General features: G+C 40.3%; 1 protein-coding gene across 4 annotated transcripts in view; it reads right to left on the bottom strand.

Annotated features, from left to right (window-relative positions):
• The window catches only part of LOC148037707 (O-fucosyltransferase 39-like), a 57,086-nt gene that overhangs the window by 1,739 nt on the left and 29,142 nt on the right, over positions 1–26,205 (bottom strand). The window contains exons 3-7 of one of the 4 annotated variants that reach the window (XM_087676643.1): positions 23,107–23,190; positions 22,470–22,541; positions 22,255–22,343; positions 4,679–4,888; positions 1,320–1,697 (exon numbers count right to left, since the gene is read on the bottom strand). In XM_087676643.1, coding sequence (XP_087532769.1) covers positions 1,320–1,697; positions 4,679–4,888; positions 22,255–22,343; positions 22,470–22,541; positions 23,107–23,190 — 833 coding nt within the window. The remainder of the gene's footprint in view (positions 1–1,319; positions 1,698–4,678; positions 4,889–22,254; positions 22,344–22,469; positions 22,542–23,106; positions 23,191–26,205) is intronic. The other 3 variants (XM_087676645.1, XM_087676646.1, XM_087676647.1) reach the window with 3 other exon arrangements.

The following is a 26,205-nucleotide window of genomic DNA, read 5'->3' as shown; positions in this document are numbered from 1 at the left end:
TTTGCAAAAATGGTACTTTATGATGATGGGATTTCTGCACTTTTTGTGTCCTGAATAACTATCTTTGAATTTACTGTGCCTTTGGCTGCTCACTATTACATCGATGGCACTTAGGCAGGTGAACACAACTATTCACTCATACTGCTGTCTTAATGTAAAACTTAAGGTTTTAGCCTTTTGCAAGTCTAACAATGTAATTTTTTGGACACCTTGTATGTGTAGGTGCACCCAAGAGCCACATGCATGGTTGCAAGGGACCTTGATGGAAACTCTGAAGCTGCAAGAAAGAGCAGGGAGCATGTATGACATACATATTTTTGTTGGTGCTTCAATTAGCAGATATGTGGCCAAGAAAAGATTGAGCAGTGGGAACCACTGACACTCGATTCGCTCTGCCCTAGATCTTTGGAAGGGGGAGGACACAGGTTGGGTATAGGCAAAATACATGCACCTTACTGCACATTGTTTTCAAGATGTACACACATGGGAAGGCACCCTGAATCACTTCAGGTTTTGTTCTGCACACATGGGAAGCCAAAACTCAATGATAGGACTTCTTGAGAAGCAGGCATTCTCATCACATGCAGCAAGCTGGATGGCTTCCTTCCAAACAAACATCAATAGCTCTCACCCTCTCCATCTCCCTCCCCCTCCCTCCCTTACAAGGTTTTGGAGTTATGTCAGAAGCTAACAATCAAAAGGTTTGTTTTGGAGGGTGTTAACAAAGAGGAGGATGATCTTTACAGACCCTTAATGGAGCATGTGGCAGCTGATGTGTTAAAACTTGCCTTGAAACTGCATGAGAATACCATAATAAGAATGAGTATGAGAATGGCTGACATGTGTGCACTGCAGGAATAAGAACATTAATGTGGAGTCCTTGTGAGAAGGCTAACCAAGAGGACATCTATGTCAGAAAATATAGGCTTCTGGATTTGGACCAGGTCAACATCCAGCATTGAGGTCTTTCTATATAGGGAGTTCCTTGGTGTATTCTCTCCATGTTAAGACCTACAATGAGAACAATGGCAAATACTTGCCATCGTCTAGCTTTTCTTCAGGTTGTTTTCATGTAGTTTGGATTCTTTGAAAACGACTTCATCATATGCAATTCTTCTGTGTTGTGTACAACTTGCTTTTAAGCACCAATGCTACTGGTTCCACCTGATAAAGGTCAACTAGATTGAAATAAGTGACAAAGTTGTTGGTCTAACTCCACTAGCCACATTAACTAAGAGTAGAAGACTATGTTGCAGTTTCACATAGCTGTTAACATATACAATCCGCATTCAAGTCTAAGCAAGAGATGATAGAATTACCTGAAATACTTGCGACGATACGACTCTAAACCCCGTTGCTCTGCCTGACCACCACCATAATAGCATGCAGAATGTGCTATCATATCCTTCTCAAACCTCAAATGGAGACCAAAAAAATGTCCATTATACCCTTTTTCCAATACTCGTCCAGAATTTGTATCATTAGTTGCAGACTTGGATTGATTAGCTAACAGTGCCAAATTCTGCAGAGTTATATTTTGCTGCATACGATGGACCAATTTCTGTGCGAGCTTGGTAATCGACCTCACAAACTTCAGTGCATGGAAGTTGGTCTTGCATCTTAACCTTGTTGCCTCAATGGGCAACCCTTCAAAGGCTAGCTTATGGTGAAATCTATCCAAGACAGCTATACCATAACTATAAAAACACAAAACAAATCCACTGTAAGCAACAACAGTTATATTCGATTTTCAAATTCAACCTTAGGTTCAAAAATGAACATGAATCTGAGCTTTTGATGACAGAAAATATGCAAAAGCAAAATGTGGCAAAACAGCAGTAGATATATCTAAAAGCGAGTAAATTTAGCTCAAATAAAATAGACAAATTTAAGTGAAATAAAAATAATAAACATAAGAGATGTGATCCTGAAATGCCAAAAACATGTGCATTAAACTAGGAATCGCTCTTTCCAGTGTGGTAAAGAGAGAGGGCAAAGCAATCACATAAATATGGGTAAAGGACATGCCTCACTTTAGTCTTTGTTTTTCAAGAATACATTCTTTCATTAGTCGATTAATGCACTCCAGGAAGACAACAAATGATACTGAAGGCTACCTCATAAGCACCTTTGGCTAACCACTCTGTAAATAGGAAAATTGATGCATAGCTTGTCCCACAATGGAGATTGTGGTCAGCCAAGCTAAATGTAGTTGAGCTCGTCCTAGAGGAAATTGATGTTTCCAAGGAGAATGATGAGTAGCAACTTTATGATGCAAGACTTTGGGACATCTCAAGGAGCCAAAGCCAGTTCCCAAATATGTGGTTCAAGACTCTCGAACAGGAGTCAAGAGTTCATTCTTTTCATGCACCACATGAAGATGGCTCATAGGGGTCATTCAATTGCAACAGGGACAGCATCATGTTAGTCCTTCAGTGTGAGCTATGCCTTGATGACAAGGATTATGGAGGGTAGGACCCCTACTAGTATTGAGGAGGCTTTAGCTAAAGTGACTTATACACACAAGGGCTTACAAGCAAAGAGGCAAAGCTGGTTCTTTTTTTGAGGACTTTTCTTAGGAGATGTGAAGAGCAATGCAAAAGGAGCTGGATTTCAAGAGCAGACTTACTTATGGGAGTTGCATTTTAGACCTCTTCAAACGAATGTGATCTGGGACCAAGTACATGGTTGATGGTATACCTTGTACAGGTACACTGCAAGGCTTGTTGCCGAGGGTTTTGCTCGAAAGACCAATCTTGAGCACAAGGAGACTTTTGTTTGCATGATGATGAACAGGAAAGTTACAGAAACAGGGGAAACAAAAACAGCAAAAATGGAGTTTCAGAGTTTCAGCCAGTTTGGAAAGGCGGGGAGGAATTTTGGATTTAGCATTACATCCATACATAGATACTTCATGTCACATGAACTTGTCTCCATCTCCTATATCAACATCTCCTATATCAAAAGAATTGTGACAAGTTGAGGGTTTCAAGCCTGTGTCACTATTTAGTAGCTATAGGTTGTTAGCAAGAGTTGAGAGTTAGTACTACCTTCTTACTTAAGCAAATCTTTGTGTGACTGCTTCCATCCTCTCACCATCTCTAAATGGCTCTAACAAAGAGGAATAGGCATGCAAACATATGCAATAAAAGTGCTTTTGAAGGCTAGAATTGAAAGCTAAGAATTGCAACACATTGCTTGTCGGCCAAAAGCTCAAACACGGGTGGGTAACATTCAAGGCCTCTCCCCCCCTAACAAAAACAACTTTTCACAAACCCAAAAAAAAAAGGGATCAATCCTGAATGTGTTTTGGAGTTTCAGAAAGGTTTCGGAAATGGCATTAGGGGTCCAAAACCCCATTTCAGGATAGATGATTACTATCATTGAGACAATCATTGTGTTGGCTGCCCATATCACTAATTATATATTTACAAATAGACATCAAATCAGCTTCCTAAATGGGAACTTGCAAAAGAAGATCCATGTCACGCATCCATTAGACTGAATGAGCATGAGTATGACCAGCAGAAAGCTCTTTGAGGTTAGATGCAAATGTCAATCTCTATCCCTAGAAGGAAGTAGAAATCCAATTCTACATTAACTTGTATTCAGATGATTTAATCACTATATGCAAAGGACTTGGTGTACATAGTGCCTATACACGAGTTACTAGGGAGTTTGCTATTATAGATCTTGGCTATCTACACTTTTTCCTACAGCAGAGGTGTGCAGCTGAGTCACTGTCAGCCTTTAATATGGCTGATTGTCAGAACATCTTCATACCTCATAGTGCTAGGGTATAGAGCCATTGGAGTAACAGAAAAATGTACACCTACCAAAAATGCAAATAGATCACTAATTTCAGTGCCTATACTGGAATTCAACATGCTTGTACAAACTGATGCTTAGAATTTTTAGGACAAACAATTGTCATTTGAGAGGAAAAGGTCAGAGAGAGTGCCACTCTACTAGGGGTTGACCTGTGCTGCCATGGGAGACTCACTTTATTGGCTCCCTTACCCTAGAACCTAAGATGCTGCCAGAGACACATGGTGAGTTGGAAAATGCGCCTTGTTACAGGAAGCTGGTTGGGTCATTAATTTGGCCTATTCACATCTGACATGATTTGTCTTTCCCACTAAGCCAGTCTCAGTTCTTTTGTCTAAAGACCTCCTTTGGTACATTGGCAGCTTGCATGTTGGATATTGCACCATATGCAAGGCAACAGATGGTCATATCGACATTGGATGATCCACTGCATCTGTCAGTGCCATCTTCTGAAAGGCAGAGTATAGGGCAAAATGTGCCACACTCAGGAGTTTGTGCAATGAGGACACTGCTTGCAGAGGTTGCGATTTGGGATCTCCAATTCAGACATTTCTAAACATCATGATGATATGTGCATGGAAGCTTACTCTAGAAGCTAAAAGTTCTACATAATTATTGGCCCGAAGCAAACTCAATCACTGCAAACTGAAGCAAACAACTTGCTTCAAGAATATTCTAAGATCCATATCAAGGCTGCAATGCTGATTATCAGGCTGCAGGTTGGAGCGCTGGAGAATCAAGCATGCAGGATATCAGCTAATGTCTTGTATAAGATGAAATAAAGTGGTGATGTGAGTTTATTCTGAAACAACAAACAAAATACTATCTTAATTATTTTTGAGTGTCATACCTTTCCAGAATTGGGAGAACATTCACAAAATACCATTCCATTGTTGCATGCTTTGGCACAAAGTAAAAGCAGTTGGGACGCTCCAAACATCTTCGATCATAATACTCAGGAGTGCTCCACTGATACTTAGAAGGAAGCTGCTGAACAATTCGCACTTCCTTCTTTAGCGATGAAATAAAGTGATCGACATCATATAGATCCTGAAATTTACTGTCCAGAGATTATAAGTCAAACCTGTACAAAGAGCTCTCTCTCTCTCTCTCTCTCTCTCTCTCTCTCTCTCTCTCTGACATTAATGTGACATTAAAGTGATATTTAATGTGACATTAAGGTCACAAACATTGAATGTGACATTAAAGTGACATTTAATGTGACATTAAGGTAAATCAAGGGGAACACGCACGAGGATGACCGTCCGGGCTCTTGGGCGCCCGAACGGGGTTAAGGGGAGCCTAGAACTAAAGAGAGTCCAAGAATAGTAGGACTCACCAAGGTTTGACAACTGGCAATCGTATCACGATGGTCTGGCCAGCAATATACTAGGCAAGGCTGGGAGGTGAAAGAAATCACTCGTGCTCATTCATCCAGGCTGCTTCCTCTGGCTTTAAGGGTCTTCATCAGAGTCATCTGTCATTGGTATCAAAGCCGACGGGTCTAGTCGTGTGGATCTATGAAGTTCTTCAACGAAAAGGCAAAGTCGACGGGTCTCGCTATTCGTTTCAGTCGACGGGTCCCGCTATTCGTTTCAGTCGACGGGTCTTACGGGTCCCCCTATTCGTTTCAGTCGACGGGTTTCAGTCGACGGGTCTTACCTCATCGACCCGTGAAGCCGTTGGTCTAAAGCGCCTGGTGACACGTCACATAAAATTTGACGTGACGATTACCTACGTCACGTATTTTATGGCGGGGAAGCTATCTTTTACATCAAACGCTGTATGCTGGATCGCGCGACGAATTTTGGCTGGAGCCCGTCTGTAAACGCATCAACGGACCTGACGTCTTGTTCACCTTTCCGCAGGCTGGTCCTTCAGTTTCATGAAACTGAAGCTATTTTCTGGTTCATGAGTGATCAGTCGACTGCACGCTCTGGAATTTTTCTCACCAGCCCCGACTGCACTTGCATCACAAGTACAAGCTCAGCAGAGAACAAGTTCAGGAAAGGTGCATTGATGGCCTGCGTGATTATTAAGAAGGGAACTGAACACTAGTCGTTTCTGCAAAGAAGCTCCATTTCCTGCGTGACCGACTTTGTTCGGATGATAAAATTTGTTCCTTACTCTTCGGGTTTATTTACAAACCAGCAACAGCTGCCTGCCATTAAAATCAGGGAAGTACTTTACTTTGTATGCAAATTTCTTATCTTTGCTTTCCAATTCCAGTGTATTAATGGTAGAAAAAGGGAAAGAGAGAGTAATGGAAGGTTCTAGTTCTGGGGACCACCCTATGGTAGATCCCCATGAACCAGAGATGCAAGAAGAACAGTGGGAAGAATTTTTTGCTACACGAGAACAATTTGATGATCTTACTGCTCGTGTACAGGCTCAGGGGGTTCAAATGGAATTCTTAACCCAAACACTCACTAAAATAAAATCTCAATTAACTTTATTGTTAGAAAGAGATAAAAATAAGATAGAAACCTCGGATGTCCCATCTTCATCGAAAGATTTAGATGTGACTATGCGAGATCCTAAGGAACCCCACCATAAGTTGAGGGATAATCCAATTTTAAAGGATATGAAACCCCCTCAGTTTCACGGGGAGGAAAAAGATAGAAATAAACATACAATCTTTAATTTCCTCCAAAAATGGGAAGATTTACATAAACTTAAAAATACCCCACCACATCTCCAAGCACTAGAGGCTAGTTTAACTTTGGGGCCCAAAGCATATAAGTGGTGGCTAACTTTAAAGGAGGCAAATAAAATACCTGAAACTTGGGCTCAATTTGAATCCGTCTTTTTGAAAGAATTTCTTCTTAAAAATGAAATGGAAAAAAATTGGGAAGATTGGGATTATGTCAGACAAAAGGAAAGACCCCTGCTGACATATCTGGAGGAATATCGTGAGATAATCCTCAAATTGGAAGGAAAAGATGAATTTCAAAAAACAAGAGGATTCATTAGGGGACTAGACAAAGCCTGTAACAAGGAAGTAAAAAGGAGTTCACCTAAGACGCTGGAAGAGGCAATTAAATTTGCATTAATTAATGAAGATAGTATGCGTCCAGGTACACTCACTAGTCTCACTGATGTGGAGCCCAAGTCTAAGGAATTGGAAACCTCAAAATTTGTGGGCAAATTTAAAAGGAAAATGCCATTTTTTAAGGGTAAAAAACAACCTTTTGAAAAGAAACCATATGTGATTGCTATACAAGTGAGCATGTTTGGTATATAAGAGCAAAGATCATGAAGTACATAATGGTCAATTGTATGCAATTGACAAGAATAGACAATAGTGGGGGCTTGGACATTGAAGAAGAGGAGGTGCATTTAACTGTAGTTGGTGAAGCTATGCCTTCAACAAAGTTAAGTCCTGATGACTTTGATAAGGCCAAAAAAGAAAAGTTGTGTTTCAATTGCCTATCCCCTAACCATGCTGCTTGGAATTGCCCTCAAAAGAAAAAGGGGGAAGACAAAGGAAAGGATAAGGACAAGGGCAAGGGAAAAGAAAAACAAATCCATGTAGTGCAGACCTTAGAATTAAAGGGGCATGAAAAGTACAAATCTTTAGAGGTCTTGCACATGGATGTACAACATAAGTGTTGTATGTCAACTTCTATGTGGTAGCCTACTTTTGGGCCACATGATTTACTTAGAGTACATGGATTGATAGCTGGAAAGAGAGTTAGAGTCGTGATTGATGACTCTTCTACACATAATTTTATTAATTATGCACTTGTCAAAAAATTGAAACTTCCCCAACAAAAGAGTGGGCATCAATATGTTGTTCGTATGATGCAAGGCCAAGACAATAAAATATGGGATACAATGATATCCAATTTGGAAATTGAGATTCAAGGATATAAAGATAAACTTGATTTCCAAATTATGAATATGGAAAGAGCGGATATTGCTCTAGGGAGGAAGTGGCTATGGGGATTGGAACCATCCTTAAAACGTAGTTATCACCATAATACACTGGAATTTGAAAGGGATGGTAAGACTTTTGTTATTCAAGATGAAGTATCTGATAATCCTTTGCTGTGTTCTACTGAAGTTCAGAAGCTGATAAAGAAAGAAGTTTGTGAGGTATATATGTTATGGTCTCTTCCTGTACAGAACACTTTTACTTTCTGTAATATAAAGCAACAATTTTCTTATGTTTGTGAGTTGAATGTTAATAATGAATTAAGTAGTTTGTTAGATGATTTTAAAGATGTATTTCCTTCTGATTTACGAAGTGGCCTTCCACCAGATAGGGGTGATATAAATCACCCAATTGACATAAATAAGGATACACCCTATTTCTAAACCACCGTATAGGTTAAGTGAAACACAGCACCAAGAAGTTGAAAGACAAATTAAGGATTACCTTGATAAAGGGTTTATTCAACCCAGTAATTCACCTTGGGCTTCACCAATTTTATTAGTAAAGAAAAAAGATGGTTCTATGCGACTTTGTATTGACTATAGAGCACTTAATAAAATAACGGTGAAGAATAAATTTTCTATGCCCAGAATGGAAGATCTTTTTGATCAATTGCAAGGGGCAAAATTCTTCACAAAGATAGATTTAAGATCAAGTTATCACCAAGTAAGAATTAAGGCACAAGATGTTCCCAAGACGGCATTTCGTACTAGATACGGGCATTATGATTTTTTGGTGATGCCTTTTGGCCTCACTAATGCACCAGCTACCTTTATGAAGCTGATGAATAGTGTTTTACGGCCCTATCTAGGACATTTTGTAGTAGTCTTCTTGGATGATATCTTTATCTTTAGTAAATCAAGAGAAGAACATTTGGAACACTTACAATTAGTATTCCAACTGTTAAGAACACATTCCCTTTATGCGAAGAAAACTAAATGTGAATTCTTTGCACAAGAGGTCAAATATTTGGGGCATATTATCTCGAAAGAGGGAATCAACATGGATCCAAAAAAAGTAAAGGCAATTATTGAATGGCCATCTCCAAGGAACCTGGAAGAGCTGCAGATCTTCCTAGGTTTATCTAGATTTTATCGTAGATTCATTCGAGATTATGCCAAAATAGCTGTTCCAATGACTGACCAACTTAAAGGGAAAGGAAAAAGTTTTAATTGGGGAACAGACCAAAATAAAAGCTTTCAAAAACTTAAGGTAGCTATTGCTACAGCTCCAGTATTATTAATAGTGGATCCCAATAAACCATTTGTGGTTGAAGCTGATGCCAGTGATAAGGCGATAGGCACGGTCTTATTACAAGAAGGTCGACCAGTTGCTTTTGAAAGCAAGAAATTAGACCGTGGAAAACAGAATTATTCTGTTTATGAGAGGGAGCTGTATGCAATAGTACATGCAATGAAGAAATGGAGGCACTATCTGTACGGTGCCAAACTTTTGATTTTATCGGATCATGAAAGCATTAAGTGGCTTAATGATCAACCGGATTTATACGGGCGTAAAGCCAAATGGGCCGAACTCCTCCAAGCGTTCGACTATGAGATAAGATATAGAAAAGGAAAGTATAATATAGTAGCTGATGCACTCAGCAGAATGCCCATCATTAATGAATTGAGTTTTACTCAGTTCACTTCCAACTTGCTTGAATCTTTAAAAGGAAAATGCCAGGTTGATCCGGCATATTCCAACATATGGGAAGCAATAAAAAATGGGGATCCAAATGAAAGTGCTTCTACTGAGGAATGAATATCTGAGGATGTTCAACAAGGAAATGGAGCATCAAGGGTTGCTCAAACTGGATTCAAGAGTGTGACATTGATGTGACATTAAAAGTGATATTTAATGCCACGTTAAGGTCACAAATATGGAATGTGACATTAAAGTGACATTTAATGTGACATTAAGGTAAGTCTAGGGGAACATGCACGAGAATGACCGTCTGGGCTCTTGGGTGCCCGAACGGGGTTAAGGGGAGCCTAGAGAGTAAGAGAGTCCAAGACTAGTAGAACTCAAGAAAAGTTGACGGCTGGCAGAGGAAACGGGGAGATAGATGCCAGCACTTATCTAGGCGTGGTTGGGAGGAGAAGGGGAACTCGTGCTCAGGGTATTCATCGTTTTTCTCTGTCTTTCCCGAAGTCATATTTCATTGGTATCAGAGCCTATGGTTCAACGGCCAGATCCGTCGTTCGCCAGGTCGTCAGTCGTTCGCCAGGTCGTCAGTCGTCCGCCAGGTCGTCAATCCTTCGCAAGGTCGCGTGTCACTCGTCATTAATGAGTATCGGCCGAAAAGAGACGCCGTGAAAGCGTGACGGGCCGTGAAGAAGGAAAAAAAAAATGAGACGTGCCACGTCACGTAAAAAGTGACACGTTACGGGCAGAAGGAACGTTCAGACGAAACGACCAGGCGCGGGGTCGCGAGGACCAGGTGTGGAGACGGAGGCAAAACATGAAACGTGACACAATTGTTGTCACGACTGCTGTGAGAGGGACAGAAAAATGTCATACACGACTGAAGTCAGGAAATTGAATTTACAGCATGACTGTTTCACTGCTCTAGTCTGGGAAGATAAAATTTGTTCATTACTCTTCGGGCTTCTTTCCAAGCCAACAACCACCGCCTGCCATTAAAATCATTGAAGTACTTTACTTTGTATGCAAATTTCTTATCTTTGCTTTCCAATTCCAGTGTATTAATGGCAGAAAAAGGAAAAGAAAGGGTAATGGAAAGCTCTAGTTCTAGGGACCAACCTATGGTAGATCCCCATGAACCAGAAATACAAGAAGAACAATGGGAAGAATTTTTTGTTACGCGAGAGCAATTCGATGATCTTACTGCTCGTGTGCAAACTCAGGGGGTTCAAATGGAATTTTTAACTCAAACACTTACTGAAATAAAATCTCAATTAACTTTATTCTTGGAAAGAGATAAAAATAAGATAGAAATGTCAGATGTCCCATCTTCATCGAAAGATTTAGATGTGACTATGCGAGATCCTAAGGAACCCCAACCTTACCATAAATTGAGGGATAATCCAGTTCTAAAGGATATGAAACCACCTCCCCACCACATCTCCAAGCACTGGAGGCTAGTTTCACTTTGGGGCCCAAAGCATATAAGTGGTGGCGAACTTTAAAGGAGGCGAATAAAATACCGGAAACCTGGGCTCAATTTGAATCCGTCTTTTTGAAAGAATTTCTTCCTGAAAATGAAATGGAAAGAAATTGGGAAGATTGGGATTATATCAGACAAAAGGGAAGACCCCTGTTGACATATCTGGAGGAATATCGTGAGATAATCCTCAAACTGGAAGGAATAGATGAATTCCAAAAAACAAGAGGATTCATTAGGGGACTAGATAAAGCCTGTAAAAAGGAAGTAAAACGGAGTTTACCTAAGGCGCTGGAAGAGGCAATTAAATTTGCATTAATTCATGAAGATAGTATGCGTCCAGGTACACTCACTAGTCTCACTAATACAGAGCCCAAGTCTAAGGAATTGGAAACCTCAAAATTTGTGGGCAATTTTAAAAGGAAAATGCCATTTTTTAAGGGTAAAAAACAACCTTTTGAAAAGAAACCATATATGAGGCCAAAGTTAAGTCCTGATGACTTTGATAAGGCCAAAAAAGAAAAGTTGTGTTTCAATTGCCTATCCCCTAACCATGCTGCTTGGAATTGCCCTCAAAAGAAAAAGGGGGAAGACAAAGGAAAGGATAAGGACAAGGGCAAGGGAAAAGAAAAACAAATCCATGTAGTGCAGACCTTAGAATTAAAGGGCCATAAAAAGTACAAATCTTTAGAGGTTTTGCACATGGATGTACAACATAAGTGTTGTATGTCAACTTCTATGTGGCAGCCTACTTTTGGGCCACATGCTTTACTTAGAGTACATGGATTGATAGCTGGAAAAAGGGTTAGAGTCATGATTGATGACTCTGCCACACATAATTTTATAAATTATGCACTTGTCAAAAAATTGAAACTTCCCCAACAAAAGAGTGGACATCAATATGTTGTTCGCATGATGCAAGGCCAAGATAATAAAATATGGGATACAACGGTATCCAATTTGGAAATTGAGATTCAAGAATATAAAGATAAACTTGATTTCCAAATTATGAACATGGAAAGAGCTGATATTGCTCTAGGGAGGGAGTGGCTATGGGGATTGGAACCATCCTTAAAACGTAGTTATCACCATAATACACTGGAATTTGAAAGGGATGATAAGACTTTTGTCATTCAAGGTGAACATGAAGTATCTAATAATCCTTTGCTGTGTTCTACTGAAGTTCAGAAGCTGATAAAGAAGGGAGTTTGTGAGGTATATATGTTATGGTCTCTTCCTGTACAGAATACTTTTACTTTCTGTAATATAAAGCAACAATTTTCTTATGTTTGTGAGTTGAATGTTAATAATGAATTAAGTAGTTTGTTAGATGATTTTAAAGATGTGTTTCCTTCTGACTTACCAAGTGGCCTTCCACCAGATAGGGGTGATATAAATCACCCAATTGATATAAATAAGGATATACATCCTATTTCAAAACCACCGTATAGGTTAAGTGAAACACAGCATCAAGAAGTTGAAAGACAAATTAAAGATTACCTGGATAAAGGGTTTATTCAACCCAGTAATTCACCTTGGGCTTCACCAATTTTATTAGTAAAGAAAAAAGATGGTTCTATGCGACTTTGTATTGACTATAGAGCACTTAATAAAATAACGGTGAAGAATAAATTTTCTATGCCCAGAATGGAAGATCTTTTTGATCAATTGCAAGGGGCAAAATTCTTCACAAAGATAGATTTAAGATCAAGTTATCACCAAGTAAGAATTAAGGCACAAGATGTTCCCAAGACGGCATTTCGTACTAGATACGGGCATTATGATTTTTTGGTGATGCCTTTTGGCCTCACTAATGCACCAGCTACCTTTATGAAGCTGATGAATAGTGTTTTACGGCCCTATCTAGGACATTTTGTAGTAGTCTTCTTGGATGATATCTTTATCTTTAGTAAATCAAGAGAAGAACATTTGGAACACTTACAATTAGTATTCCAACTGTTAAGAACACATTCCCTTTATGCGAAGAAAACTAAATGTGAATTCTTTGCACAAGAGGTCAAATATTTGGGGCATATTATCTCGAAAGAGGGAATCAACATGGATCCAAAAAAAGTAAAGGCAATTATTGAATGGCCATCTCCAAGGAACCTGGAAGAGCTGCAGATCTTCCTAGGTTTATCTAGATTTTATCGTAGATTCATTCGAGATTATGCCAAAATAGCTGTTCCAATGACTGACCAACTTAAAGGGAAAGGAAAAAGTTTTAATTGGGGAACAGACCAAAATAAAAGCTTTCAAAAACTTAAGGTAGCTATTGCTACAGCTCCAGTATTATTAATAGTGGATCCCAATAAACCATTTGTGGTTGAAGCTGATGCCAGTGATAAGGCAATAGGCGCGGTCTTATTACAAGAGGGTCGACCAGTTGCTTTTGAAAGCAAGAAATTAGACCGTGCAAAACAGAATTATTCTGTTTATGAGAGGGAGTTGTATGCAATAGTACATGCAATGAAGAAATGGAGACACTATTTGTATGGTGCCAAACTTTTGATTTTATCGGATCATGAAAGCATTAAGTGGCTTAATGATCAACCGGATTTACACGGGCGTAAAGCCAGATGGGCCGAACTCCTCCAAGAGTTCGACTATGAGATAAGATATAGAAAAGGAAAATATAATATAGTAGCTGATGCACTCAGCAGAATGCCCATCATTAATGAATTGAGTTTTACTCAGTTCACTTCCAACTTGCTTGAATCTTTAAAAGGGAAATGCCAGGTTGATCCGGCATATTCCAACATATGGGAAGCAATAAAAAATGGGGATCCAAATGAAAGTGCTTCTACTGAGGAAGGAATATCTGGGGATGTTCAACAAGAAAATGGAGCATCAGGGGTTGCTCAAACTGGATTCAAGTGGAAGAATTTTACCATTGATAATGGTTATTTACTCTACAAGGGTAGGATATGTGTCCCGAAAGATACAGAAATAAGGCGCCAGATACTCTTTGAGTGTCATGATACCCCTAGTGCAGGACATCCAGGAGTTAATAAGACTTATAGTCTTATTAAAAGGCAGTTCTATTGGCCTGGAATGAATAAGGACGTCCTTGACTATGTGGTCAAATGTAATAAATGCCAGGTTAATAAAGCTGAAAGATTAAAAATGGGAGGACTTCTCCATCCACTAGAGATTCCTTCGGGAAAATGGGAGAGTATCTCCATGGACTTTATTGTTGCTTTACCTAGAACACAGAGGGGGCACGACTCTATGTGGGTGATTGTGGATAGGTTAACCAAAATGGCTAGGTTCATTCCAACTTCAACTGATGTTAAAACACCAGAATTGGCTAGATTGTTCGTAGATAACATATACCGATTGTATGGCCTTCCGGCAAATATAGTTTCTGATCGGGATAGAAAATTTGATAGCCATTTTTGACGTGCGGTATTTAGGAAATTGGATACTAAACTTAGCATGAGTACAGCGGATCATCCGCAAACAGATGGGTAAACTGAAAGGGTTAACCAAATTCTTGAAGATATGCTTAGGGCATATGTAAGTAAAAGGCAAACTAATTGGGAAGAGTATTTACCGATAGCAGAGTTTGCATATAACAGTGCCAAGCACTCTTCCACTGGATATAGTCCATTTATGTTAATGTATGGCTTTCAGCCCAGAGCTCCTTTTGCAGTAGGACTGCATAAGGAAAAGGTTCAGGCAGCTAAAGATTTTTTAGAGGAGATGAATAGTATGTTAAAATTTGCTCAAGAAAATATTAAAAAAGCTCAAAATCGAGCTAGAGCATATGCAGATCCTCACCGAAGAGACATCTCCTTTGAAGAAGGAGAATTGGTCTATCTTAAGGTGCCTGAACAAACTAAAACTATGAAAAAGGGACAATGTCCAAAGCTTTCACCAAGGTATTGTGGTCCTTTTATAATACTTAAAAAGGTGGGAAAATTGGCTTACAAGCTCCAACTACCTGTTGGTAGTAAAATACATCCAGTTTTTCATGTAAGTAAATTAAGGAAGAAGCTGGGTGATTTGGATAATCTAATCTTAAATGATGATATTGAGGAGCTATTCAATGACCAATCTAATCCACATGAACCAGAAAGAATATTAAATGTTCGTAATAGACGAACGAGGAATACTATTTATCAGGAATGTTTGGTTAAGTGGAAAGATTGTTTAGAAGAAAGCTCAACATGGGAGCGAGTAAGTACTTTAAAGAAAAGGTTTCCCGATTTACAGTTAGACCTTCCAAGTATTGTTTTCGAGGACGAAACCGATTCTTAAGGGGAAGGAAATGTGACATTAATGTGACATTAAAACTGATGTTTAATGCCACGTTAAGGTCACAAATATGGAATGTGACATTAATGTGACATTAAGGTAAGTCTAGGGGAACATGCACGAGAATGACCGTCAGGGCTCTTGGTTGCCCGAACGGGGTTAAGGGGAGCCTAGAGAGTAAGAGAGTCCAAGAATAGTAGGACTCAAGAAAAGTCGACGGCTGGCAGAGGAAACGGGGAGAGAGATGCCAGCACTTATCTAGGCGTGGTTGGGAGGAGAAGGGGGACTCGTGCTCAGGGTTTTCATCGTTTTTCTCTGTCTTTCCCGAAGTCATATTTCAAAGTGGAAGAATTTTACCATTGATAATGGTTATTTACTCTACAAGGGTAGGGTATGTGTCCCAAAAGATACAGAAATAAGGCGCCAGATACTCTTTGAGTGTCATGATACCCCTAGCGCGGAACATCCAGGAGTTAATAAGACTTACAGTCTTATTAAAAGGCAGTTCTATTGGCCTGGAATGAATAAGGATGTCCTTGACTATCTGGTCAAATGTAATAAATGCCAGATTAATAAAGCTGAAAGATTGAAAATGGGAGGACTTCTCCATCCACTAGAGATTCCTTCGGGAAAATGGGAGAGTATCTCCATGGACTTTATTGTTGCTTTACCCAGAACACAGAGGGGGCACAACTCTGTGTGGGTGATTGTGGATAGGTTAACCAAAATGGCTAGGTTCATTCCAACTTCAACTGATGTTAAAACACCAGAATTGGCTAGATTGTTCGTAGATAACATATACTGATTGTATGGCCTTCCGGCAAATATAGTTTCTGATCGGGATAGAAAATTTGATAGCCAATTTTGGCGTGCGGTATTTAGGAAATTGGATACTAAACTTAGCATGAGTACAGCGGATCATCCGCAAACAAATGGGTAAACTGAAAGGGTTAACCAAATCCTTGAAGATATGCTTAGGGCATATGTAAATAAAAGCCAAACTAATTGGGAAGAGTATTTACCAATAGCAAAGTTTGCATATAACAGTTCCAAGCACTCTTCCACTGGATATAGTCCATTTATGTTAATGTATGGGTTTCAGCCCAGAGCTCCTTTTGCAGTAGGACTGCATAAGGAAAAGGTTCAGGCAGCTAAAGACTTTTTGGAGGATATGAATAGTATGTTAAAATTTGCTCAAGAAAATATTAAAAAAGCTCAAAATCGAGCTAGAGCATATGCAGATCCTCACCGAAGAGACATCTCCTTTGAAGAAGGAGAATTGGTCTATCTTAAGGTGCCTGAACAAACTAAAACTATGAAAAAGGGACAATGTCCAAAGCTTTCACCAAGGTATTGTGGTCCTTTCATAATACTTAAAAAGGTGAGAGAATTGGCTTACAAGCTCCAACTACCTGCTGGTAGTACAATACATCCAGTTTTTCATGTAAATAAATTAATGAAGAAGCTGGGTGATTTGGATAATCTAATCTTAAATGATGATATTGAGGAGCTATTAAATGACCAATCTAATCCACATGAACCAGAAAGAATATTAAATGTTCGTAATAGACGAACAAGGAATACTATTTATCAAGAATGTTTGGTTAAGTGAAAAGATTGTTCAGAAGAAAGCTCAACATGGGAGCGAGTAAGTACTTTAAAGAAAAGGTTTCCCAATTTACAGTTAGACCTTCCAAGTATCGTTTTCGAGGACGAAACCGATTCTTAAGGGGAAGGAAATGTGACATTAAAATGATATTTAATGTGACATTAAGGTCACAAACATTGAATGTGACATTAAAGTGACATTTAATGTGACATTAAGGTAAATCAAGGGGAACACGCACGAGGATGACCGTCCGAGCTCTTGGGCGCCCGAACGGGGTTAAGGGGAGCCTAGAACTAAAGAGAGTCCAAGAATAGTAGGACTCACCAAGGTTTGATGGCTGGCAATCGGATCACGATGGTCTGGCCAGCAATATACTAGGCAAGGCTGGGAGGTGAAAGAAATCACTCGTGCTCATTCATCCGGACTGCTTCCTCTGGCTTTAAGGGTCTTCATCAGAGTCATCTGTCACTCTCTCTCTCTCTCTCTCTCTCTCTCTCTCTCTCTCTCATGGCCTCCTTAGGCCCGCTCCATGTAGCATTTAACTTTTACTTACTAATCCTTTTTCAGAGTCCAGAAAGTTGTATTTTCTTACAAATGGTTGTAATTCATGATCTCATAGGTCATTTTGACCTCCTACCTTCATTTCATTTCACTGCTCTCTCTCTCTCTTTTTTTCATAAATGCTCTCTCTCTCTCTCTCTCTCTCTCTCTCTCTCTCTCTCTCCCCCCAAAAACTCCTGCTCTGTCCCACTATGCCTTGCCCCTCCCACAGTCCTGCTCTGTCCCACCAGCCCTGCCCCTCCTGCCACCAGCATTCTGTGCACCAAGCCCTCAGTTCTCATGCCAAATCTCCAGTCCTCTCACTAGCTCTTCATACTACTGCCAGCCTATCAGCTTTGCTTTCTATCCACCATGTCTACCTTTACCTACCCACCTTCATGCCTCCCAGCACCCCCTCCTAATGTCATCCACTCCTAGCCAACCTCTAACTTCTTATTCTGATCAGTCCCAGCACACCAGCTAATTCCATCTTGTTTGTGTGGCGCTCCCTTCTGTACAAGGATGGAGAGGGTCAACATTGAGTTGTTGATTACAAATGCCATCAACAAGCAAAAAAGAGAAGCAGATAATGCTTTCATCATAGAAAACTGGCAGCATGTAGAGAAAATCAAGAAACTTGAGACAGAATGTGCTTCACTAAAAACAGAGGCGGAGGCCAAGGACAAAGAGATGGCAATGCCAAAGAATAAGTTGGAGCAAGTGCGGGCCAGCTCTAGGATAGAGAGGAGAGAAATCCAAACTAAATTTGTGGAAGAAATCTCCAAGATCAAAGAGGAGATGCACAATCATGAGGAGAAAGAAGAGAAGAGCTCTAGGATAGAGAGGAGAAAAATCCGAACTAAATTTGCGGAAGAAATCTCCAAGATCAAAGAGGAGATGCACAATCATGAGGAGAAAGAAGAGAAGACTACCAAAGAAAACACTTCCTGGATCAGATGTGGCTTTTCCACACACAGACGACATAGAGAGCTTCCTCCAAGTTGATGTCACAAAACAACTAATATGATGACGATGTGAGAGTGTACAATGGAAGTAAAAGAACATGGAGAGAAGAGAAGAGAAGAGGGTGCCAGAAGATAAAAAGCAAGAGAAGTCTAAAGGAAACCCTCCGATCTGAAGGAATACAAACCTATAAGCAATCAACCCTCAAAAAATCATCTACAATCAGCATCAACTAAATGACATCGCCCTGCCATGCTGAACACCTGAAACACCACCCTGCTTGTCTCTGACCTGAGCCACACACTTCTGCCCTACACATTCTTCATCTGTCACCACCACAGCTAGCAGCACGGCACAGCCTGCATTCTGTTCACCTGTCGCCATGTTAGCCAACAGCAATGTTCTCTGTCTGCCCCCACCTACAGCCATGCCACCACATAATGCTACCGCCACCACACCTTTAAGCTACCACACACTGCTGTCTTGCTCCCAGTACTGCCATTCTCTGCACTGTGTCACGACCTGACTTCAACAACTGCTGCCTCAGCATATTGTTCGAAGTGCTGCTACAGCGCAGCAACAGAAGACGAAGAAGAAGAAAAAGTGTTCCCATCGACCAACAAGTAATTGCATCCACCAATTACACATCTAGATACGGCATCACCATTGAAAAGTTCTCTGGTGTCAGGTTCTTGATCTAGAAGACAAAGACTCAGCTCATCCTCATGCCCAAAGGCGCATGGAAGGTCGCATGCATAAAACTGGAAAATATTCGAGGGAATCCCCAGCTTCATTGAGATCAGCTTGAAAAGAATGAGATCACAATAGCCATCATCACATTCAGCCTCTCCAATACAACCCACTCCATCATCTTAACCTTACCAAAAAAAAGAGTAAAAGAGGTATGGGATGGTCTTGCTACAACATTTGGAGGTGACATCAATAATTCAAAATTGTTCTTGAAAATGCAATTGTACCACCTTCCATACAATCCCACCAATTCTTTGAAATAACATCTTGATCACCTCAATCTTCTCTTTCAACAATTGACTACTCTTAACAATCGTCTGGATAATGACAAGAGGAAGGCCATTCTCCTTAATGGCCTCACAAAGGAAGATAAATTCAATGAGACTCTGACAGCCCTCAAAGTTGCTAGGGAGATGAAATATGAAGAAATGGTCACCATCCCTCTTGGATGAACGATGCAATGAGAATGCCAATAGAGTCCCTAATGCTTTTTACACACTAAGCAAGCTACCAAAGTGTAAATACTACAAACATAGGTCACACAATTGACAATTGCTACACAAAGAAGAGCAAGCATTAGGAGAAGCAATATGCAATCTATGTAGCTGCCCAGGCAATGACTACTGCAGATGAACCACCTTCTACATCTCACCATTGATGATTGCTACACAAAGAAGAGTAAGCATTAGGAGAAGCAATATGCAAACTATGTAGCTGCCCAAGCAATGACTAATGCAGATGAACCACCTTCTACATCTGCCAAAGTCCTAACTGTTTTAGTTCAATCATTGCCTTTAGGCAATGATGACAAAAGACCATTTAAGTATGCTTTTTGAATTTTATTCAAAAATAATAAAGATGTGTTCAGAATTAGCACTAGCCCTGCTCACACGTGTTAAGACCTTTCCAAAAGATGCCTTAGATGTGTGATGTACTCTACCCAGATCTTTATCCAAAAAGATTTGTATTTGTTAGTAATCTAAGACGTTTATGTGTGAGCATACATTACATTATCATGTGGGAACACACCCCAATGTATGTAGATCTAGGTCAAGGTTTGGGGGAAAATCCCAAGGCTTTTTATAACCCCCTGTGTGTGTATGGCAAGTTACTCAAAAGACAATTTGCAAATATTTGTATGAAAGCTCTTCCTCCATCAAAGTTTCAAGCCTTTCGACAAGCTTTACATTTGATACACATGATTTGTCATTCACTGTATTGTCATAGGTTACCGTATCCATTTGGATGGATTTGTGCAACCATGACCTCACACACACACACACACATCTATATTCATTCTAGGATTTGCTATGTTTTCCTAGATTAGCACATACCATGGAAGGGGGTTACACACACACACACATATATATAATTCTAGGATTTGCTATGTTTTCCCAAATCAAGTAGCCCATACCATGGAGAGATGCCCTTTTGTCCCCTAGTTTAGGTCTCCTAGCTAGTCTAAACTATCAATAAGGACAACTAGGATACTTAGGACACTTAGAACACCTAGTATGTCTAGGGTTACAATCTCCTATAATAGCTAAGACATCTAGTATTAGAGTTTTCTATATAAACCCGTTTTATGTATTTTAGTACATCAATGTGGCCATTAATCAATGTGATCCTCCATATGCCAAGGAACTAAATCCGCCCTAGGGAGAAGATCAGTATGCTAGATAAGATCTAACTACCAGTGCAAAAGACCCCTGATTCTAGCAGTAAGTCCCTCACAGTGGCAACAAAATCGAAGACGAAAGCATTCTCAATGATCCAATTACACCAACAACCCAAAATCTTAAAAAATGAAACATAATGTTCATATGCAGCTGCACAAGGGTGGGATAATTTGGCCTAGCCAAAACCCAATCAAAGGGGCACAAGAATGGCCTAGCCACAGCTCTCCAAATATCCGACAAGAGGGTCCAAATTTTCTTGGCTAAAGATCAAGAAATAAATCTATGACATGACTCACAAGGACTCCACATTGGTCATGCAAAAGAAGCAGTTACCATTCAATATTCGCTACTTCAAAAGAGTTGAAGCAAGGGGTAGTCCTCCAATGACCACTCGCCAAAGAGAAACCTTGCATTTAAAAGGCGTCTTGTTCAGCCATCCCTCCATCACATCTTGTTCAGCCATCCCTCCATCACAATCATCTTCCACCAGGCCTTAGATTTAGACATGCCCCAAATCACATTGGCTTTGGTGACCAGTCAATGATAATCCTTAATCACATTAGATGGTACACTTGGTTGGCCAAAGCCTTTTGAAGGTTAAGACAGCCAACAAGATCCCAGCCCTGCCAAGGATGATCAAGAATAGGTGCAAGAAAAGGTTGCATAGGCTGTAGCATCTTGTCAAGCTAACCCCATAACTCGCAATTGAAAAAGTCTCCTAGCTATGTGGAAGGACATGAGCACCCACAGCTCACTAGAGTGGCATCAGTAACAGAAGACAGACCCAAGCATGCCATACAATTAAATTTGCGGGCGATCTTCTATTTCCCATCCCAAGAGAGCAGCCGGGACATAGCCAATAGCTCCACCCGAAAAGAACTAGCTGTCAAACGATCCTCTGCTGGATGCCAATGCACCTTTTGAAGAACCAGGCGCCAAGAACAAACTAAATGATTCACCAAAGAGGAGGAGGATGTCAAAAAGTGAGCATCAGAGTCAAGAATGTGCCACCATGAAGCCTGTATGCTAGTATTACCATAAACGAGGCCCCCATCTTCCAAGGAAAAGCAAACAATAAAGACCCAGGGTTGACAGTCAGTGCACATAGCTCAAAAGAGTGACCAGGGAAGGGCCATCATACGAGTCTTTGTATCAAGAATAGCTCCACCACCCATGTTTCTAAGGGTATGGGCTCTGTGTGTGTGTGTCCCGTTAATAATAGCCTTCAAAGAATTCTTTGCTTCACACCCCCCCAAAGCGCCCCCCCCCCACACACACACACCCACCCACCCACCTTTGAGGCATCTAAAAGGACACCAACACATACACACCTCTCTCTCTCTCTCTCTCTCTCTCATTGACTCGACATGTAGACCAACAAAGAAGAAAGACACATACATCACACCAAAGAACATTTCTCTTATGCAAGCATCACTCCTGAACATTCTATAAAACAGAGGTAAAAAGACTAACATTGAAATGCAAGCAATCATAGAGCTAGCAACATAGAACATTACAACTTAGTAACTTACTAATAATAAAATCATGCCCCAGTAAGCCACACCTCGGATCCTTCCATACTAATGATTCTTGAAAATAAGGGACCACTAATGAAGCATTTAACATCCATGCTACAGCCACAGCATTGGAAACCTACACAGAAAGACCAAAAATTTGGAACATCATTACTAATCAGTTCACAAGAAATATGGCATGATAAACAACAGCATTCAAAATGCACTGAAGTAAGTATAACTACATCAGCTATACTGTACTCACACATATGTGAAGCTGAAATAAGCCCCCTGTGCAGAAAACTTGTATAAAGCGTGGCTTTACACCAGCCAATATCTACACCATTTAAAATACTACTAATCAGAAATAAAAGGCATATAGAATCACTCTGTACGAAAGATCTTAACAACAGATTCACTGTAAATTTGTTTCAAATTCAAAGACCAGAAATTATCCATCAATCTTTGATTAGCTGGCCCTAATTGCTTTCATCTCACAAGTATGATCTGCAGAAAGAGTACAACCCAGCTACTTCACACCATCCACATCCATAGCAAATATGACTCTAAGATTCGCATTCTGGATAAGGTGGCAGGATTGATCAATTAACCTCAAGCATACAAGGCTCTAGTTGCATAAAGACAGCAAGAGAAGGATATGAGATCAGCCTAAAGCCTGATAAATCTACTAGTGAAGGCTTAGAAAATATAAGCCAGCAATCAATATCGCAAGTCATCAGCATCCCTCCACTGATTAAGAAATCAAAAAAGCTGCAGACGTTCTAACTGAAAGATCTTCTTACATGTATTGCTAATATGAAAATTGCTCAATAAGCATGCAGCACTCTTTGCTTGGACAGTTCATTCAAATTAAACTTGCTAGGCAAATCTGAATAGCTTACTATTTTGTTTGACTTCTTTTGAAGACAAGGCCACCAACCATTTGATTTTGGTGGATTCCATAATCCAGATGGTTCAATGCTGCTCTGAAAAAAACATGTGAGCATTCAATGGCATTAACGGACCCTTCACTAGCAACAAATAACAGATTAATCTTTCTTGCCAAATAAGCTGCAAGTCACTGCAAGAGCTCCAGCATGATACAAATACAGCTAGCCCTCTTGCATATCAAGAAGAGTTTAACCTTCATATGGACACAAACTCATTCAAGATGGAAGCAAACAGACGTTCGCTACAATATATTATGAGCACATAATATCAAAATCTATTGTATGATTGTCATCCAATGTGCACTGCACTAGCATCATATGGGTTAGTGATCAGCATGTCTTGTGATACTTGTTAGCAGATAAATCTAACGATGAAAAGATACAAGGAAACATTATTAGTTGTAGCCATCCATGTACTACACAGAATACAAGTACGACGTTCATAGGGGCACAATTGTATACACGTGTGAGCTAAATGTGTGAACATGGGCTAAGACAAAAATTGCCACTGCTACAATTAACAAGGAGTCGTATCCTGCTGAGACTGAGTGAGAAGATAGTGTAAAGCTTGCTAATAAAACTTGATACAAAGATCCTATCCAATTAAATAGCATCTCCATTCCTTTGAGGCATGAAAAAATGGCTAACAGCTCTTTGTCACTGGTGGAATAATTCAATTCAGCTGCCTTGAGTTTAAGTTTCAAAAGCCACCAGATGGCCACAATACTGTAACACCACTATACAACAACCATTCGCATCACAAATTACCACAAAAGGTTCATTGAGATCTAGCAATCTCAACACAAGTGTCAAGATACGAAGATGTCCTTGATGTAACATTCCAACATGTTCCCGACATCCAAAACACTGTAGCTAACTTATTGTCTCGACAACCACCATGAAAAATGTAAAAAGTCATGTACAATATTCCTCATAATGTTGCTTGTACAACACCTTTCCATTTTCTTGCCATAAGGCATAAATATTCTTTCATCAGCAACCTCTACCCAGATGCTTCCTTATCTTCTCACTCTCAGGAGTGTGCATCCACCTCTGAAGCCTATAAATACCGCGTTGCATTTTCATTTGACAGAGTGCAATTCACAAGCAATACAAGGTTTTCACTCTAAGTCTCTAGCCCCTCCTGTTTCAGTTCTTGCTTTCAGCTCAGTGCTCATTTTCTCTCGCTTCCGCCTTTCGCCGCACTCACTCTATGTTTTGGTATCAGAGCTTTGATAATTATCACTTGACAGAAGTAAGGTAGCAAGTGACAAGTGAGGTCTTGTTCTTGTTAAGGCAATCAGGCTGTGTCGCCGGTTTTGCCCTTCAACTCCTCGAAAGCTTGGTAAATTTCTCAATACCAAGCCACTGGAATTCCTAGAAAAAGTGTTGAGTGATGATCCACCAAGCCCATGTGATCATAGAGCCATCATCCATGTCTGCCCTAAAATCACATCAACATTTAGGAAAGGAGCTACCTTCATAGTATTGTTAAGCTAAAAAATGACAATTACCAATTAGACCTTCCTTAGCTCTTTTAAAACAGCCCCAAAACTCAAAATACCAAAAGTTATGTATCCCATAAGCAAACACCCAAACTTTCAGGAGGATTCACATCTATAAATAGAAGCCTGCCCAGCCACCAGCTCCATCCCTATTTTGCAGATCTACACACAGCTGATCAGCTGGCATCCTGTTCCACTGCTGCTGTCTGCACTCTGCACAGAGGGTATCTCAATTCATGGACTACGTATCTAGCCTGCCCCAGCTGAGTATACCCTTCACAGCTGTCGCCCACCATCTACAGCCTGTTTTGGAGCTTTCAGCCCTTGTATTTGCCATTCCAGCTGCTGCTACGCTCAGCCTGGAGGTCTTCTTCATGATTGGTTGTCAAGAGCAGCCCCAAAAGTCTGTGTTTGCAGCTGTCTGCTGCCGACTACCATCCTGCCAACCTCCAAGTGCAGTCACCTTGCTGCTATCCATTGCATTTTGCAGGCTAGTAAGTGTTTCCAGCTGCTGCCCTGCCATTTTCACCACTGTGCAGGCTGCCCTGCTACCACTACCTCTGAACAGCCTAGTCCAGACAGAGTCATCACTCTGATTTGTATTTACAACAACTGATTGCATGCACAGGCTGCTTGCTCTGATTCATGTTCCATTCAGAGCTTGACACACTCTCCAGTTCTTTGTCCTAGTCCATTTTGAGATGAGGTTTGAGATTCTGTATTCAATTTTGCATAATGTGTTTTCAGCATTCATTCTTCATTCATCCTGAGTTACTCTTCACATTTGAGTTCTATTGTTCTATCACTATGTTTTGTCATACACTCTATGTCTATCTTCTGTGCTCGAGTATTTCTTTACAAGTATCTCGAGCCTTGCAATCTTCTATTTGGATAGCCATGTCCTACACCTACTCCCTTAAGTAGTATTTCTTAGCTTTGGTCTTCCTCCTAAACCAAAAGTTCTGCCACACAAGTTGTGCCACATCGTGAGTACCATTTGGAGATGATAGTTCTCAATAAACGTATCCTGGCTCATTTGTTAAGATGCTCCACCATCCTCCAAGCAACGTGTAGGATATCCCATGACCATCACTTGCACAAGCACAAGATCATGACACCCCAAGCAAGAAGAATCCACATCTCCCAAGGGTGCTAACAGAAGAGTACAAGCCATGACAAACAAGGTTGAAGCCACATCCACAATCTTGACTTCTCCCTTGGAAGTCTTGTCTTTTTAGTTAGGCTTCTTCAGGGAATTCTTGGCAATATACCCTGTTGGTTTACATGTGAACTATTTGCTCTCTTCCTTTAGCTTCTTCTACTCCTCCAAGCAACTACCTTCTTGGAAGCATCTCCCCCAAGGCAATAGTGGGGTTTTGCAAAGGAAAAAACACGTGTATGAAAACAACTAAAACTGACCAAAACTCAGAAACCCAAATAATGAATGAATAATGATGAATAAACTACAATAGGGGAGCTCAAGGAGTAGAGGCTATCCGAGAACCACTCTCTTAGGAGTGAGCGAAGGCAAAGTGCCAAAGATTGT

This window comes from Lygodium microphyllum, chromosome 4 (genome assembly GCF_053477565.2).
Source record: "Lygodium microphyllum isolate KBCC chromosome 4, Lygodium_microphyllum_v1.1.10, whole genome shotgun sequence".
NCBI classification, from domain to species: domain Eukaryota; kingdom Viridiplantae; phylum Streptophyta; class Polypodiopsida; order Schizaeales; family Lygodiaceae; genus Lygodium; species Lygodium microphyllum.
This window is presented reverse-complemented; position numbering and strand designations above follow the sequence as displayed.